The sequence below is a fragment of the Dermacentor andersoni genome, chromosome 3 (genome assembly GCF_023375885.2).
Source record: "Dermacentor andersoni chromosome 3, qqDerAnde1_hic_scaffold, whole genome shotgun sequence".
Classification (NCBI taxonomy): domain Eukaryota; kingdom Metazoa; phylum Arthropoda; class Arachnida; order Ixodida; family Ixodidae; genus Dermacentor; species Dermacentor andersoni.
Genome location: NC_092816.1, coordinates 207,922,842 through 207,940,815, shown reverse-complemented (window position 1 = coordinate 207,940,815; position 17,974 = coordinate 207,922,842). Strand labels below are relative to the sequence as shown.

At 51.0% G+C, this 17,974-nt stretch overlaps 1 protein-coding gene across 1 annotated transcript in view; it reads left to right on the top strand.

Annotated features, from left to right (window-relative positions):
• LOC129383028 (membrane metallo-endopeptidase-like 1) overlaps positions 1 to 14,309 on the top strand; it is a 37,312-nt gene extending 23,003 nt beyond the window's left edge. The window contains exon 2 of the mRNA XM_055067218.2: positions 13,791 to 14,309. Within this exon, the coding sequence (XP_054923193.2) occupies positions 13,791 to 14,309 (519 nt within the window). The remainder of the gene's footprint in view (positions 1 to 13,790) is intronic.
• The last annotated feature ends 3,665 nt before the right edge of the window (positions 14,310 to 17,974 follow it).

The following is a 17,974-nucleotide window of genomic DNA, read 5'->3' as shown; positions in this document are numbered from 1 at the left end:
TGGGTTGCGCCACCAAGCTCTTGCTATTATACTGCCTAATGTCCTACCTTAAAGAAGAAAAAGAAAACACTATGAACTCCCACAACCAAGCTTTCTGACACCCTATTGCGAACTTTGCTTTTCTAGGTCTCCGTTTTTTGCCGTTTCCCTACTTTTCTTCCACCAATCCTCCAGTCGCCTCTTACTAATCTCTATTGTGGACATGTTTACTTTTCCCCTGCTCTCGCTGAACCCAAGGGCTCCAAGGAAGCCAGTGGTGCCCAAATCGACTGCTGGGCAGTCTTCACATTCTAATAAAACATGCTCCATAGTTTCCCTAGCTTTACCGCAGCAAGCCCATGCTTCGTCTTCCTTCTTAACCTCGCTTTATAGGTGCGTGTTCTAACGCTTCCCGATCTCGCTTCGAAAAGTAATAAGTTTCCCTTTGAGTTATCATAAATTGTTTCTTTCCCGATTTCGTTTTTTCCTCTTAAGTAGTTGCTCATGGCAGGTTTCCTTTCCATTGCCGCCACCCATGAGATTATTTCAGCCTCTCTGACTTTCCGCTTGACGTTCTTTGTTGCTGTGTTGCCCACCCTACAGGCCGCATACTTGCTTGTAAGCTTCCTAGTTCTTGTCCTCCACTGTGAATCCATCTCTTCCCTGCACCTCAACTTCAACCTCAACACTCTCCCATCCCATTTGCTTTCTTCCATATTCCTCAGTCATTCTTCATATTCAATTTTACTGTGAGCTTCCCGCACTTCAATACTAGTCCAGCCCATATCACCCTGCACAGTTTCATTTGCGGTCTTCCTGTGAGCGCCCAATGCGAGCCATCCCACTGACCTTTGGTTGCCATCGAGTCCTGGTTGTACCCCTGATTTTAAGCAAACAACCGCATTTCCAAAGGTAAGTCCTGGAACCATTACAGATTTCTACATACTCCGGAGCACCTCGTGCCCATTGTATCCCCATAGCACTCTGTGCTTTATTATGGCTGCATTTCTCTTCCCCTTTATTGTCATTGTTTTTTCCTGTGTTTTCACACATATATTCCCTTCGCTTATCTATATGCCAAGGTATTTATATTTTCGTACGCGATGTATTTCCTGGCCCTGTATTGCCAATGTCTGTTCACTGTTTTCATTGAATACCATAACACCTGATTTTCTAACACTAAATTTCAAACCGACATTTTTGCCTTCCTGTCCACAGATATTAGCCAGACGTTGCAAATCACTTTGCTTGTTAACTAGCAACACAATGTCGTCCGCATAAAATAAAGCCGGAGGCTGCTGCTTTACTACCGTACCCGCCTATTTGTATAAGGGATTAAAACCGATATTCCTTCTAGTGCCCTCGCCATCCTCAACAAGTACCCCATAAACAAGAGTGGGGATAAAGGGCATCCCTACCTCAGTTCCTTGTTGATATGAACGTTCTCCTCGCTCCTCATCCATTCCCATTCAACGCAAACGGTACTTTCTAGGTAGATCTCCCTCAAAAGCTGTAGACAATCGTCCCGTAAGCCTTCCCTATCCAGAATATTCCACAAAATGTTGTGGTCTACGTTGTCATACGTTCCTGTAATGTCTGAAAAGGCCACATATAACGGTCTGCTTTCCACTCTTGATATTTCGATACACAATAGTAAGAACAAATAAGTTATACTCCAAACGCCTACCTATTCTGAAGCCATTCCTAAGTTCTCCCAAAATGCCATTATACTGTGCCCATTGTTAAGAATGGCCGTACGGGATGGCAACGTGCCAGCTTTCAGCCCGCTGCACGTGTTCCAAGCCCACCGGACAGGGAGCCCTTCCGAGAACTGCGGATGACCGGCAGCCACGTGGCACGCGGTCAGCTCAGGAATGTGGTACTCCGCCGCGCCACCCGAGACGGAGCACAGTTCTACGAAGCCCTCGGTCGGCGACTCCGGAGCCTTTGTGTGTATGGGCTCGAACTTGCGTGCATTAGTGTGTGTGAGCCATACTGCGGGGCGGCGGCAAGTTTACAATGCTTGGACGAACCTTCCCGACCATTCCTGCTCCGTCCACGCCGAACGATGACGTCGAACTATGACGTCAAGCGGATAGCTTATAAGCAGCGTTTGCCGGCTGCTAGGGTGTGCTCGTGTCGTGCTCGTTGTCGGGAGCTGAGTGCTCTGTCATGCTCGAAATGTAGTAGTGAGCTGTGTGCTCGTAAACGGTTTGCTGTATGTTAGTTTTGCGGGCTCCATATGGGAGTCGCGCTAGTCTGCCAATGTATGTCCTGTTTTAAATGTAAATCCTGCAATTAAATCCTGCTCGCCTAGCCCTGTCGTCCCAAGTTCATCTCTACAGCTACGTCTGCCAAATCTACTAACTGAATGGCAGCGGTGAGATCCGACTACGGCTCCTAGATCGGCCTACGACTCGGAGACAGCAACGGCAGCTGACGGACGTTGGCACATGGTGACCGACCGGCATCCTGATCAAGTTGGAAGCGACTTGAGATTGACCACCACTTGCAACTGACTGGATACGGTGGGGAAGGACTGGTGATATGGTGCTGCTTCAGTGGGTAAGCGTTTGGTTTTGGCTGTAAGATTTACCAGGCTTCAATTTCTCTCTGTTTTTGAATTTGATTCGCTGGGATCTGTTACTTGTATTTTGATTTGCGTGGGTATCGCAACAAGTATTGTGTGACAGCAGAGCCAAAGCTTAAAGTAGCGACCATGGTCCTAGTGTGTTTGACGAGAGCTGACCTGTTGTGGTTGTGTGAGGAGATCGGGGTAAACGTAGATGAGAACTTGAAGGAATCAGAAATTCGTAAGACAATTCTCGAAAGTGAGAATGATTCGAAATTCATAGAACAAATGAGCAAACGAATTCTAAGAAAAAAACGAGAACAGGAAGCAATTAGGCAAGAACAGGATGAATTTAGGCAAAAACAGGAAGAAGCTAGGCAGAAACTGAAAGGGGTTTCGCAGGAAGAAGGCCTAACAGAAGTAACGAGGCAGTACATTGATGCATTGAACAATGAGATTCAAGGTTTTGAGCAGTCAATCGAGCGAAGTCAACAGCGGCTGGAGAAATCTGTAGGCTGGACGCAGCGAAAGTGGCAGGAAGTAAATAGCAGATTTTGTTCAAAAGCCGAGGAAAGTAGTAGTACCTGTGAGAGTAGCAGCACGTTCACAAGTGAACTCGAAGTGCTAGCAGCTAACGAAGCCTTAGTGGCAGCAGAGGCCGTTAAAGGCCAGAGTGAGAGCGACGAGGTGCTGTGCCAACAGATGACTGTAGAGACAGCTAGGCCAGCTGCGAACAAATTGGCACAGTTACCGCGCGTGTGCGTCGCATCTCATGGTAGCGAGGTCGTTAGCGAGGTACACAATACTACGGACTTGACAGACGCGAGCACCCATGTCGAGTCAGATCTGCGTGCAGAAGTGAAGTGCGAACTGGACGATGCAGTTGAGAATAGTTCTCGGGGTGGCGAGCTCCGTAGCTCACGAGAGAACAACTGCATTGTTCAGGGATCGGTGCGGCTCTCCGCCAGTCTAGATAGCCTAGATAGGGATGATTCAGTTGTTAATCATTCGGACTGTGCGCGTGAGACAGCGATCGATACCGACGGACTGTGTGTCGATGCACAGCGTGAGCTGGGCAATGTAGTAGAGGGCAGTTCGCAAGAGTGCGAGTTGTCTAACTCGAGTAAAGCCTGCTGCATTGTTGCAGAGTCGGTTGAGCTGTCCGCCAGTCGAGGCAGAGGGAATGTTGATTTAAAGGAAAATCACTCAGACTGTGCGGGTAAGAGACCGATCCGGGCCGACGAAATGTGTACCGGCCAGCACGGGGCACGAGAAGGCGACATGAAAGTGAGTGCGAAGAGAAAGCGCCGTAAAAAGAAGCGCGGTAAAGACCGAAAGACGGTAACTAATGTAGCGCCGCCAAAGATGGCGAGAGACCCAAGAGGGCAGGGCGCGAGGAAAAAGGTGCGGTTCGTCACTGACGATGTTGACGCATCGAAAACGTTCGAGCCACCGGTCAAAGGGGGACCGAGAAGCTTGTTCTGCACGGACGCGGACAGAGGGCACGGGGCAGTCAAATTCCTCGTCGTTCCGTCGTTCTCTTCGAAGCTCAGCGTGCAGTACAAAGAAGCGCAAGGTGGCAAGACGAGACCAGGTGGGGAGTAGCGACGCGGTCAGTCGAGGTCATGTTGAAAGCGGGGCGCGAGGACGCAAATTGGCAGGAGACCGTAACGTCTTGGGGGAGCTGATAGTGAGTCAGCCCTTTTGTTGTTCCTCCGTAGCCAGAGTAGCTTTTAAACCGCGACCACCTCGGGTTCGGCTGAAAGTATGAGTCAGTCGTAAGCAATCGGGAACGGGAGGCCAGGAGAGCTTCCGTAGTAGGAAAACGTGTTGTTTTGTTTTATTTTTGAACATTTGCAAATTTTCGCGATTTGAGACTAGGATTTCTTTCAATATGTAAGGTATGAGCTCTGTTTATGATTTGTTTGAGAAGCTCGAGATTTGAAAGACGCGTTTTGAGTAAACCTGTAGTCTCGCGAGGTGTTTATTAATAAGTATATAGGCTTTCTTTTTGTGTATGCGTGAGTAACCTGAAGGTCAAGGTTATCGTTGAGAGGCCTATCGTAACGCGCGTGTGTGTTATTTAACCTTCTTTCTTTTTAAGTGTTTTTGAATTTTCTAAGGTTAAGCGCGTAGATTTTCAGTAAGTCCGTGATTTGCACTGAGAAGAGCTCTTAGGTCCATTAACGCGTGTCCTGTGCGGACGGAAGGAAGCAGAACGTCGATGACTGGGTTGCTCGTGTGTGTCGAAGGCAGCCGTATTCTGACTTCTCTAGTACGCGTGCGAAGAGCTAGTTAGTAAAAGACACATTTGTTCAAAGGTTCCTCTGTATTGCGTAAGTTACGCAAGTGTGGTTGTTGGTTTAAGGAATGTGTTCTGTGTGGATTAAAGGAACAAATGTGAGTCAGCGTGATGAAAACTTTGTATGATGCAAGCACGTGTTCGGAATAGGGACCTCAAACTTAGCGCGTCTGTGATGACGTACCTGTGGAGTTGGCCAGACGGTTCAGTGGCAGCAGTACATGAGATAAGTACGCCACTGTGATAGGGTAGGAACAGGCTGTTCGCGAAGTTATGCTGCTGAAGTTATATTTGAGTATTGGTGTTTGAAAGTCTTCGGTTTAATTCTGCGTAAACCTTTACTCTTGTGCAGCGCGACGGTCGGGTTTGGTCGAACTCAGGAGGAACGTGAACGCTCGCTTTGGCGGCACGAAATTTTGGGGCAAAATTTGGGATTCCCAGTTGAGTGACTTGCATGGAAGTTGTGATAGGAGGCCTGGTGGGTTAGCAGCTGATTCCGGGCGTTTGAACGCTGAGCGGTATTGTGTTGCCGGGTGGACTCTTCTGTGCCAGTTGTAAGATGGTTGAAGGCATTCCAAGTACGCAGGGGTTGCAGAGAGCAAAGCCATCGTCTTGCTCGCCAGCCATTCTCTTCCTGCCCAGCGGTTGCCATCACTGGCCAGGCGAGATTTTCCGGGCCATGGAGGAGCTGTTAAGAATGGCCGTACGGGGTGGCAACGTGCCAGCTTTCAGCCCGCTGCACGTGTTCCAAGCCCACCAGACAGAGAGCCCTTCCGAAAACTGCGGATGACCGGCAGCCACGTGGCGCGCGGTCAGCTCAGGAATGTGGTACTCCGCCGCGCCACCCGAGACGGAGCACAGTTCTACGAAGCCCTCGGTCGGCGACTCCGGAGCCTTTGTGTGTATGGGCTCGAACTTGCGTGCATTAGTGTGTGTGAGCCATACTGCGGGGCGGCGGCAAGTTTACAATGCTTGGACGAACCTTCCCGACCATTCCTGCTCCGTCCACGCCGAACGATGACGTCGAACTATGACGTCAAGCGGAGAGCTTATAAGCAGCGTTTGCCGGCTGCTAGGGTGTGCTCGTGTCGTGCTCGTTGTCGGGAGCTGAATGCTCTGTCATGCTCGAAATGTAGTAGTGAGCTGTGTGCTCGTAAACGGTTTGCTGTATGTTAGTTTTGCGGGCTCCATATGGCAGTCGCGCTAGTCTGCCAATGTATGTCCTGTTTTAAATGTAAATCCTGCAATTAAATCCTGCTCGCCTAGCCCTGTCGTCCCAAGTTCATCTCTACAGCTACGTCTGCCAAATCTAATACCATGCGTGCTGCTTTAATTTAATTGCCTGCATGGGTTCATGGGGCTTAGCGCCATCTGTATGAGGAGGGACCACTTCTGGCGGAAGAAAGAACAATGTGACGTCATATCCGCGAAAAACAGAAGTGACCTCATTTTGTTCTCAAAAGCGCGAAATTTGTTTTGGTGACCTGCCATTAGAGCTACATATTCAAATGCTCCGCAATTCGACTTGATGGGCGTTTCGAGTTTTCAGCGCGGAGAGCGATGCAAGAAAATGTCAGGCGCACGGGCGTCGAAATCGCACCCCTTAACAGAACATACTTTCTTTGGAGCGCGACGAAAGCTTTAAGTGTAGAGCGCTGGTTCTATCACCGGACACCAAGCCTGTTGGCTAGCGCAGTTGCAGGAAAACACTAAAGTAAACAATTACCTGGACGTCGTAACTCACTACTTTTAACTGAACAGGTTGAGAAACGCTCAAGCTACCCGCGTCACCAAATTCAGACAAACGTCGCCAAGCGAAACAGCGCAACGTGTGAGGGGGATGGGGGGCGTATTCTAGCAGGAGAAATTCACGAGCGTGCCTTTCTGCACACTTCCAAGAGCTGCATTGCTTTGCAAGCGATAGCGGTTTCAACGCGCCCCGCCCTACCCATTTAGGATGGGCGCTGAAAAATGTATTTATTGATAATAGCAATATGGAGTTCTCCTTTCTTTACTCGTTACGCATATAGAAAATTGATTAGGAATCTTTTTTTCGTTGAATGACTCTAACGGTGTCTCGCTTTAATTAAAACACGCGTTTTTCTTTTCCAGTGTTTGTTCCCTCCAAACATAGTCGCTCTTTAATCGCTGCTCCCATAACCACCCTTGCTGATGTCGGTGGCAATTTGTTCTGAACCGCTTTTCGCCCGAAGCTTCGCGACCTATTTGGATCGAGCTTGGTTTCGGCTGGAAGAGAAATAGTGATGTAAAGAAGGAAAGGACGATTGATTAAAGCGATATGGCTCGTGGTACGAGGAACCGTCCATGCCTCACGATTATCGCAGCTTAGATCGAAGCCCCTCGCACACCACGACCAACTTCTTGCCACGTCCATTTATTCTCTTATCAAGACTGAAAAAAATCGCCGCCCCTTCCAGTCCGTGAAGAGGCCGAACAGCAAAACCATGTTAGTTACGCTGAGTGTTACACCATGGAATTAAGTATTAGTGTAACGTTGTATTTGTTGATGGTACGCGCTGTCGTTTAAACTCGGCATCTCTGGCGCGCCGCTCAAGGTCGGCCCTACAACGACGAGCCCGTTCACGAGCCAACTCTCGGTGACGCTTGCGGTAGGCAACGTCTTCCTCAGGAGAACGCACTACTCGTGGTCTTCCTATAGTTATGGCTGGGATGTAACGTGCAGAACCACTCATCCACCGCATTGTATATTGGGCGCAAGGCCCACCACTGGAAATGCGGGCGCTGCAATTGTTTTAACTATTAGTTGGATTTGTTTGACGATTGACGTGGCTACCGGCACATCTTGCTGGCGCTGAAGTCGCTGAAGTGCCGGCAGACACGTGCTTTGGCCACAAACCACCAGCATAACATTTGTTTCCTTCCCGGCAAGGTGGAATCAATCGTCGATAAATTCGGTGCCGTTCTGGCTCGATAGCCGAAAATGCACCGTGTGACAACCGTATAAGATTCGCGTGTAAGCTAGCAATCTCAGAAGAAGAAAGGGGTCGCTCCATCCCCTTTCTCCCAATTGAGCTCTTTTCCTCTCCCGCTAGGTCACGTGACCCCTTTTTGGCGAAGTCCGACAGCGACGGCACACGTACGGTCTGCATAAACAGCTTCGCTGTAAAATTTTTTCCAGTGTTACTCCAGCTTCCGCACGCAACTTTCATATCGAAATAGTCTAGGCGGCGTGTTTGTAAAAAACCTATTTTCTTTGAGCGACAGCTGGCTGAGCAGATTGTGCGCCCAGGCATAGCATCTAGCTAGTCCCACCAAATACCTAGAAGGATCTAGGGCGTTCGCCGTAGCGCTTCGGGGAAAAAAGTACCTAGAAACGTGATGCACGCCAGCGCTGTATGGCTGCGCAGCGGTGGAGCACTGGGCTTGGTCGTAAATAGAAACACGCCGCCCGGTCGGGCCCCTGTATGTTGAAAGCCATCTGCGATGAGTACAGAGTCCGCGCTGCACTGTGTTTTCGCGGCGTAGTTCCCGTTGATGCGAGCGGCGGCACAAAGGGCAATACGCTCGCTGCAGCTGCCGACTTTCTTAACTGTAGCGTTTTCACGGCGAGTTTCAGTGGTCATCGAGTGAGATGTGTTCATGTTGGCTTGTGCGCGCATGAAACCAGGCTTGCTAATTTGCTTATTATGCTCATGTTTACAAGCTTATACGGCCGACAAAACTATCCTTACATCGTATTGCCGTCCACTAATTTGCTATCGCAATCGATGCTTCGCTTTTCGGGCAGAACTGCGACTCTTTAGTTCCACGAGCATCGAGTGACACTCTTGCTTCTTCCGCAGCACATCCGTTTCACCTCCTGAAACGACCAGGGACGATATTCAACATAAGGAAAAAAATAGAAAAATAGTACACTACAAAGTTCATTGGTTTCATTATAGATATGAGATGAGAGCATAAGTTTAGTAAGAAGTTCAGTTACTGACGTGTCTGGAATAATCAAAATCAATTAGAGATCAGCGATAACCGCACACCAAAGCACAGAATCGTAGCCTTTAGAGACCTGCCACGTGAGCACAACTTTGACAAAATTCCTGGAAACCGGCAAGTGGAAAACGCAAATAATAATGTCACTAATGACATCATTCACAAGAAGGTGGCTTGATGTTTAACGGATAACTAATGAAAGAATTTGCTTCGCACGCTGCCTGGCAGTAGGTGCCAGTGTCCTGAGACTTGCCCACTCGCTTGCTTGCAATAGCTGCGCGCGCGCGCCCATTAAATGTTGTGACGTGAGCACCGGAGAGGGCGCGTAAGGGGCACTTCGTGCGCCACTCGCTAGGGGGCTATACCCCGCCAGGTGGCGCTCGTTGCGCGTCGTCCTTGCCCTCCCTTGCTCCTTGACCATATATCGTGCCAGGCCATATATCGTGCCAGACCAGGTACTTTGTGCTGGCGAAAGCAGGACCATTGTCGGACACGATGACGTCCGGCAGCCCCTGGACAGCGAAGACCTGTCGCAGCGCTGCAATGGTCGCACTTGTTGATGGAGTAGTGAGAGGTAGCACCTCCAGCCACTTTGAAAAGGCATCCACCACCAACAGGAAGTAATGGCCTTTGAAGGGCCCCCCAAGATCCACATGTAGGCGGGACCAGGGTCTCTGTGGCAACGACCAGGGGGTGATTTCCACATGACGCGAGGCCTGCTGATGCTTCTGGCAGATTTGGCAACTCTGCACCATATGAGTGATGTCCTGGTCCAAGCCAGGCCACCAAACATGGGACCGGGCCACCATCTTGGTCTTTACCACGCCAGGATGACCCCTGTGCAGCAACTGCAGGACCCTGGACCGGAGACATTGTTGGATCACCACCCTGGAACCCCACAGTAGGCAGCCCTGCTGCAAGCTCACCTCTGCAGCCTTGTGGCTATAGACCTGCTGAACCAATTCCTCCCCTCGGGACACTGTCTTGACCATCTGTGACAGGACTGGGCCCCGGCTGGTCACTTAATACCGCAGATCTGGAGAGCACCTCCGGGTACGCGTGCTCCAGCATGAACACTTCAGCAGGTTCCGGAACAGCATCAGGCACCTCTGGCAGGAGCAGGCGGCTCAGGGCATCAGCAGGTCCCAGGTCCCTTGCCGGGCGGTAAACCAGCTGCTAACTGTAAGCTGACAGCCTCAAGGCCCAGCGTACCACTCGAGGTGATGCCTGCACAGGAACTGCCTTGTGAGGCCCTAGCAGCCCCAACAGCGGCTTGTTGTCCGTGACCGCCTCGAACTTCCGGCCCCACAACGAACTTGAGGGCCAGGCCTTCCTTGTCCAGCTGGCTGCAGCGTTCCTCTACAGCATGGAGCCTACGAAAAGCAAACGACACAGGGCGTTCCTGGCCATCTTTGTCCCGGTGCGTCGGGACGGCTCCCACGCCGTACGACGACGCATATACGGTAAAGACAGGCTTGGCTGGATCGAAGTGTACCAGCACTGGAGCCATGGTGATTAGCTTCTTATTGCGCTGGAAGGCCCGGTCCTGCTCCTTCTTTCAAACCCATTGCTGACCATCTCGAAGCAGAAGATGGAGCGGCTGTAGATGCTCTGACAGGTTTGACAGGAAACTCCTGTAGAAGTTGATGAGGCTGAGGTAGCTCTGAAGCTCCTTCTTGTTCCGGGGCTTAGTCGCCTTGAGCACAGCATCAACTTTGCGGGGAGCCGGGGCTAGGTCAGCCTGGGAAATGACATTTCCCAAGTACTCAACACTAGGGGCCAGGAAAATGCACTTTTCCAGCTAGAGCTTGAGACCGGCGTCCTGCTCTCGTGCCAGGACGTTGTGCAGGTTCTGCAGGTAGTCCCCGTCGTCACTGCCAGTAACTAGGATGTCATCCAAGTACACCGCCACGTGCCTCATGCCCCTGAAGAGGTTGTATCTCCCTCTGAAATATGACCGGTGCTAAGCCCACGCCAAACGGTAAGCGCGTGTACTGGAAGAGCCCCAAAGTTGTCGATATTGTGACATTCTTCCGGGAGGCATCCTGAAGCACCAGCTGCTGGTAAGAATCTCTGAGGCCGAGCTTGGTAAACGTCTGTCCGCCGGACAACGGTGACCAGAGATCTTCAGTCCCGGGCAACGGGTACTCCTCGACGGTAGCGATGGGGTTGATGGTAACCTTGAAATCCCCGCAGATCCTGATACTGCCGTCTCGCTTGCGGACTGGTACGATGGGAGCGGCCTATTCAGATGTCTTGACGGGCACTGGGATGCCCTCTCGCTTTAACCGTTGCAGCTCCTGGGTGACCCCCTCCTTCAGGGCGAACGGCGGTGGGCGAGGCTTGAAGAAACGAGGCCGGGCTCCCTAGGGTGCATAGATGCGAGCCGTCGTGCCGGTGAATGTGCCCACCCCTGGCTGGAACAGGGACTTGAACTCGGTTAGGAGGCAGGGGACGTCTTTCACCACATGCAGGCTGGCTTCTTGGTACTCTGGCAGACGAACGCCCAGTGCACGAATCCAGTTTCGGCCCAGCAGCGTCGGCGACGACCCCTTGGTTAAGTCGAGGGGAAGGGTTGTCTGCCTGTCGCCAAAGCGAACGCTGACCTGTGCCTGGTCCTGGACCTGGGAGAGCTGCCCGAACTAGCTGCGCAGCATCATGCCCGAAGCCTCGGCGGACACGCCGGGGAAGGTACGCCTGAAGCGTTTCCCGGCCATGGCCGACACGCTGGCCCCTTTGTCCAGCTCTCTTGGAAATGGGGCGCCCGCAGATTTCGACGGTCAGCATGTACAGTGGCAGAGACGACGGTACAAGGCCTGTGTGCCAGATGTCGAAAATCAGCGGGTCCTCGGCCACGATGTGGAGCCTGGCCGAGGAAAAACTTGAGGCTGCTGCCGCACGCTGCCGCCGCGAACCCTTGCGACGGCTACCCTGGCCGCGGGCTTGTGTGGTACCTGGGCTTGAACCAGGCTGCTGCTGCTGCTGCTGCTGCTGTTTTCTGTTCGCTGTTCGTCCTCCCCCTTCGGCATACCCGTGCCAGCTGCCCAGTTTTCCCGCACGTGACGCATTGTGCTTGAGAGAACTGGCACTTTGAGGGGTAGTGGGCACCACCACAGCGACCGCAGGTACTGCCCTTTGTCGCCAACTCGCCGGCAATCTCGCCGGCGCCCTTGGCGGCAGTTTCCGTTGCGAGCGCTGCCTTCACGGCGTTGTCCAGCGAGGAGTCGGCTAGCCCCAGGAGTCTCGTCTGCATGGCGGTGTTGATGCCACAGACGAAACGGTCCCGGATCAGCGAGTCCAGCTGGTCCCCGAAAGCGCAGGCACTCGCTAACCCTCGTAGCGCAGCAGCGAACTGCCCGAGGGTCTTTCCTTCCCGGCGGCTCCGGCTGTTGAAGCGGGAACGCTCCATTAGTGTGGACGGTGCTGGGTCGAAAGGAGAGCGCAGTATGGCGAGCAGCTCACCCACTGTCTTAACATGCGGCGTTGCTGGCTTGAGCAGGTCGAGCAGGAGACTGAAAACGCGGGTACCGCAACTGGCTAGGAAAATTTCCCGCTGTTTGGCCTCGGGCGTGTCGTTTGCCCGGAAGAACACGTGGACTTGTTCCTCGTAAATTTGCCAGGCGGACCCATCTCCCTCGAACGGCTCGAGCCTTCCGTGCAGCGGCATGGCGGCAGCAACGGGGGGTGGTGTTTCGCCGCTCGCGGTGGCGTGGGACGATCCGTGGGTACTCGTCGCCAGTGTCACGATCCGCCCGGGTTCGTGAACGAGAGAGGGCTCGAGGCACCCTACGTTAGACAGATGCTCCGCAGCGTGGTCGTGACGAACGATGACTGACGGCCTAGCAGCTGTGCTCGTCGGTGTTTATTGGGTGCGGTGCCCAATGTTGCCTACCGAGCATGGCAGGCCACCGAGCATGGCAGGCCACCGAGCCTGCCAGGCCAACGAAGATTATGCCCGAAGGGGCGTCGCATGCTTGTTATACTTGCTAAGTAGAAATGTGGCACCATGTAGAGTAAAATTTGTCGCTGGGCGAGTTGGTTGAAGACTAAGGCATTCTCTGAGTTTCTCCAAAGTGCATTCTCCAAAGCGAACGTCACCTGCTACCATGTTCACTTAATGCACACGTCCTACTTTAGTTATCCGTGAGGTCCCACCCTTTACAGACAATATTCAAGTATGTGCTAATAATTTTTATTCTTTTCACGATAATTCCATGACACATGCGTGGGTCCTGTAAAGCAAGAGAAACATAACAAGGGTATCGCAGGTAACACATCTTAAATCATGCACCTGTTCTGCTTCACACCTGTCTTTTGTCAATAGGACTGCACAGTTAACCCTGGTCTCCGGTGCCCTTGACATCAACAGCCCAACAGACGACATTCATGCTTTAGTGTGCTGTGCGCACTATCACCAATCACGGCTCCTTCTCTATAGCTGACGTGCCTTATGTTCGGCGCTCGAGCGACATTATTAAACACCCGGGAGGCCGCATAACTACGTTGCGCCGTCCTGCTTGAGCACGTGCTCACTTTTTTGGACCCTGGTAAGACACCCGCTGTTCGACAGTGTGTGTGTTTCAGCATAATGCCGATACTGGTGGTGCACAGTAGTAGTAGTAGTAGTAGTAGTAGTAGTAGTAGTAGTAGTAGTAGTAGTAGTAGTAGTAGTAGTAGTAGTAGTAGACTCGATGACAGGCGGTGAACGGTGTGAGTATCGCCCAAACACGGTGGCAGCAGCACCCAGCGTAGCCGCGCCTCCACCAGTCATTAACGAAATCTACAACCGAATACAAAATAAATGGTTCTTTCCATGGCTTTGATGACTTCATATTGCTTCATGCGCACGCGAAGGCGACGTCCGCGACACCGATGTAACTGAGTTACTTGAATGCACACGAGTTTTCTCAATTAGGTTCCCTGCGTACAAAAGCCTTGCCTTTCACACTCATGTTCAACGTCGCGCAGGTCCAGAAGCCGGACATTGTTCGCTTCGCCAATCTTTGCCGGTACCTGGGCCGTGCGCGGCTCAGTCTGCTCGTCAGCTGGGAGCTCCTGCGCACACTGATGCCGCTCTCGTCCCCTGGCGTGGCCATGCATTACAAGGACGAGATGGCGAGCCACATGTGCCTGCGGGCCGTCGCGCGAGCCATGGAGGTTCCACTCCTCTCGTGGTACCTGTTCAAGGAGGTGCCGCCGGGTACAGTGGCCAAGGCCAAGGAGATGGCCGACTACATCCGCAAGTCCATTCTGGAGGAAATCGACTCGTCCACCTGGTTGGACGGCACGACCAAGCGGACGGCTATCAACAAGGTGTACTCCATGCGGCTGCACGTCGGCTACCCCTCGCACTTCGCTAGCCGCGAGGACATCGAGCGCTTCTACAGCTCCTACCCGGACGTCGAGGATCGCTTCCTCCAGCCCTGGCAGGAGGCCATGAAGAAAACCGTTCAATGGATGACCATCGACAACAGCAGCTTCTGGTGAGTCGCCTCCCAGAGCATAGAACATTAGACTGTACGTTGCGCTCCTGCATGGTCGCCCTGCACAAGGCGCAGCGCTCGTGCACGCCGTTTTATATAATATTCCGTAGCACACGAATTGCAAAAGCGCGCCTATGCAGCATGTGGAAATTTCTGCTCCAAGTGATCTGCCCTGCGAGGCAATTTTACCAACAAAGACTGTGCGGTCTCCCAGGGACGAGGGACGAACACGGAGGCTTTCCAATACTACTGATAAAAATTTTCATGGTCGCATTGCTCCAGACGTATTCTAGATCGCAACCCAGTGGGAATGTAGCGCTTCCATTCGACAGCCTACCACTGCCGAACCTCGGCAGAGAACAGGACATGGGGGAGTTGAATGAGGCTTGCATATTGGTTTCAAAACAGTCTTTCTTGCGCGCATGCGCGTCATTTTGCAAGTGGTACAACCCTGTGTGGCACGCGTTTACTGACGCTACGCTAATTTTGAAGGCAAGGTCTTCTTTGGCGACTTCACACGGGTATGGCATACGTGGGATCTAGGTGTCTATCTGTCTTCTGGGTCTCCCAAGTCAAAGCGAGCCGCAAAAGGTACGAAAATGTAGGTGTGAGCGAGAAAATCAAGAAGCGAGAATTATTCTCCGAGTAGATAGTATTAACGTCACGGGTGTAATTAGCACCAATATAGTCGAAAATGAACCGCATTGCGCCATAGGCTGCAGTACCTATGGCATTGTCCCACCCGGCCTCTTGATAAAAAAAAAGAAAAAGAAAAGGCGTGTCAACCAACGGCCGCGCCGGAACGTTAGCACTTTTAAGGCCTGTTCTATGAGAGGGTTTCCCAGCGTTGACATTCCGCCACGCAGTTCTTGGGGTTGCCGTAAGAGGCGCCGAAGGCCGTCCCCGCCGAAACTCCGTCCCGTCAGCTGGTATGCGGCTTCGCTGTCGTGTTTGGATGTTGGACGTTAGCAGGTCCGTCTGATTTTGCGAGCTTTGTTCAGAGTCAAACGCGCTTTGCGGCCAGTTTTTGTTTACTGCTGTTGAGTAGTGCGTGCGGTGGTTTGCTGGCCAGCAGAGCATTCTCCCGGATGCAGTGAGCGGTGTGTAAAGTTCATGTCATCGCTTTTTAATTCTTGAGTCAACAATGAACAACTCAATTTCTATACGAGCATAGAACAAACATAGAATTCCTATATGGATGGTTATACAAATTCAGTAACTGCAGCTTTTTTCATGTGTAGATAACTGTTAGCTCTAAAAAGCATCTAAGCAGGCGCTAACGCCATCCCATGACGACTCCGAATGTATCGCGTACGCTACAACTAGGTGCCTAAGATTTGTCAAGCACGCGTCGCAAGATCTCGTTGCGAATGGTAATAAATAACACGTTCACGATCTAACGCTAACATCCCGGCCTCAGCAGGCCTTCAGTAACACAAATAATTTATGCCGTCCTCACCAGGTGAATTCGCGGAGCATACCAGCTATGACGCACAAAGGGTGGCAGAGGACACGAACGATCGCTGCTCTGAAGGTTCCATAGAGTATAACCAGCTTCAGTGCCGCCAACGTTCTAGACTTCGTGCGTACTTGCCAATCTTCTAAGCATGCGCAAAGGCTCGGAGATGGACGGTGGTGCTATTATGTCTCTCGCTCCCTAAAGTGGACAGAAATACGCGCGGCCGATCATCGAGCCGGGGATCTTGCGTACATAGGAAGTGAAATCAGATTTCAGCATTCGTTCGCGAAGTAGGAACGAGGTATTAGCGCTTCACTCAGGCTCAAACAAGATCACAGTTAGGTTACGCTGAGTGAGTAACTTTGAGCATTTCAGGTTGGTCACTGATGACGAGTAACATTTGGTCGCGGTTTAGCTCGTCCGTCCACAAAGTGACACATTGTCCTTGCGAACCGAGTTTGACCATCAGTAATTTAGAGGTGCATGCTTTGAGGACGGTTGCGCTCGCTCCGAAATAATATTTGCGAAATATGAAATATGACTTTAGTAAAGTTATGACCAAGCGAACGACTAAAGCGAGTGACCAGCTAAACAAGTGACTACTAACCGTGCCAGCGAACGAGCGGGCGTTTTCTTTGCGCGTGCTCCGCTGCTGCATCTAAACCTTCACGCACTTTGAAGCTCACGCGAATTCGCGCTTACGTCTCAAAGACCTATGATGCTGTCGTTCGGTGAAGAACACGCCGCGTAAATCGGCTCCGCGAGAGCATGCATGCTTTTCATTGGTGACTTTCTATCGCAAATGCACCGGCCGACCGCCTACGATGAACACGAACGAAATAGGCAAACAAAGCTATTCTCTCTAAGGAACGATATTAACCACGCAAAGCGTTGTTTTCCTAAGATGAGTTTTCACGCTTGAGCCTCACATTTTGTGAAAGGCACTGTGCTGAATGTAAAAGTTTCGTAATCAAGTTTTCTTATGCAGCCTCGCGTGCATGCCCGCCAATTCAAGCCCGTTGGCGTAAATAGCGATTAAGCGCACAAAATACGACCACGCAGTGGTTATATAAACGAAGCACACGTCGCGTAGAAATTGCGTCTAAAGGGGCTGTTAAGTGGCAACATGCTCAGTGAACGGTCATATCTAATACCTTATGGCCCGCAGCAAATTACGCGCATGCCTCGACACATAGGAGAAATTCGCAACTTCGCATATCACTGTTAACAAGTTTTATCCTTTTAGGGAGTTTTGGGCTCATTGCATAACTCACGCCTTAACGGCATGACAATATACTCCATTCGAACGGATTTTCTTTTTCACACACTTCTGTTTGGTGGTCTTATGGCGAATTTTGGGAGTTTTTTTAATTCTCTTTATAGCACCAAGAGTCTTTATAGCACCAAGAGTCTTAGCACCAGGAGTCTTAATGGGGAACGTTGGGAGTTTCTTATTCCTCTTTCGAACGGCAGCACTGTGGAAGTCCTTATGATGAGCCTTTTCTTGCTTCTTTGAACATCAGAACTGCAGGCGTTTCTTTGGAACATTGGGAGTAGTTTATTCCTCATGTAAACACCATGACTCCGGGAGTTTTTATGAGGTACCAGAGGAGCTTTTACAGGTGGACTTCGGTATCTTATTTTGCTTCTTTTGGTAATTTATAGGAGAAGCAATGGGAGCGATTACGTATCCATTTTCAGAAACGTTTGGCTTCTTGAGGGAGTTTTGAAGACCTTCGGGAAATTATTTTTCCTCCTTGTGGAAGTGCTATGTGTAAACCTGGGAGCAACTGTTTCCATATTTTGGGAGCTCTGCTTAAGAAAGCTCATAGATAGTTTGAGGAGTTCAGTTTTTGCTTTTTATGGGAGTATATAGAAGAATGTTTGGAAGTGAATGTTTATACCTTTAGGGAGCTTTGTTTTATCCAGGGAGTTTGAAAAATTGTTTTGGTTGTGCATTTTAGCTCTTTAACGGAGCTTTCACAGGGAGGTCTGGGAGTTTATTATGCTCCTTTTAGGAATTTTATCAGGCTGAAGGGAGTTTTTGTTCATGTGTGTGTTTGGTAGATTGGGTCTAACGAGGTTTGAAGGCCATGACAGAGCAATAAAATGTCTGGAAATTGCAGTTCCACAAGCAAGTGTGCCAGCGTGACAGTACAATCAACGACTATTAGCTTAATGAATGTGAAATAATTGAATAACGTGGATAG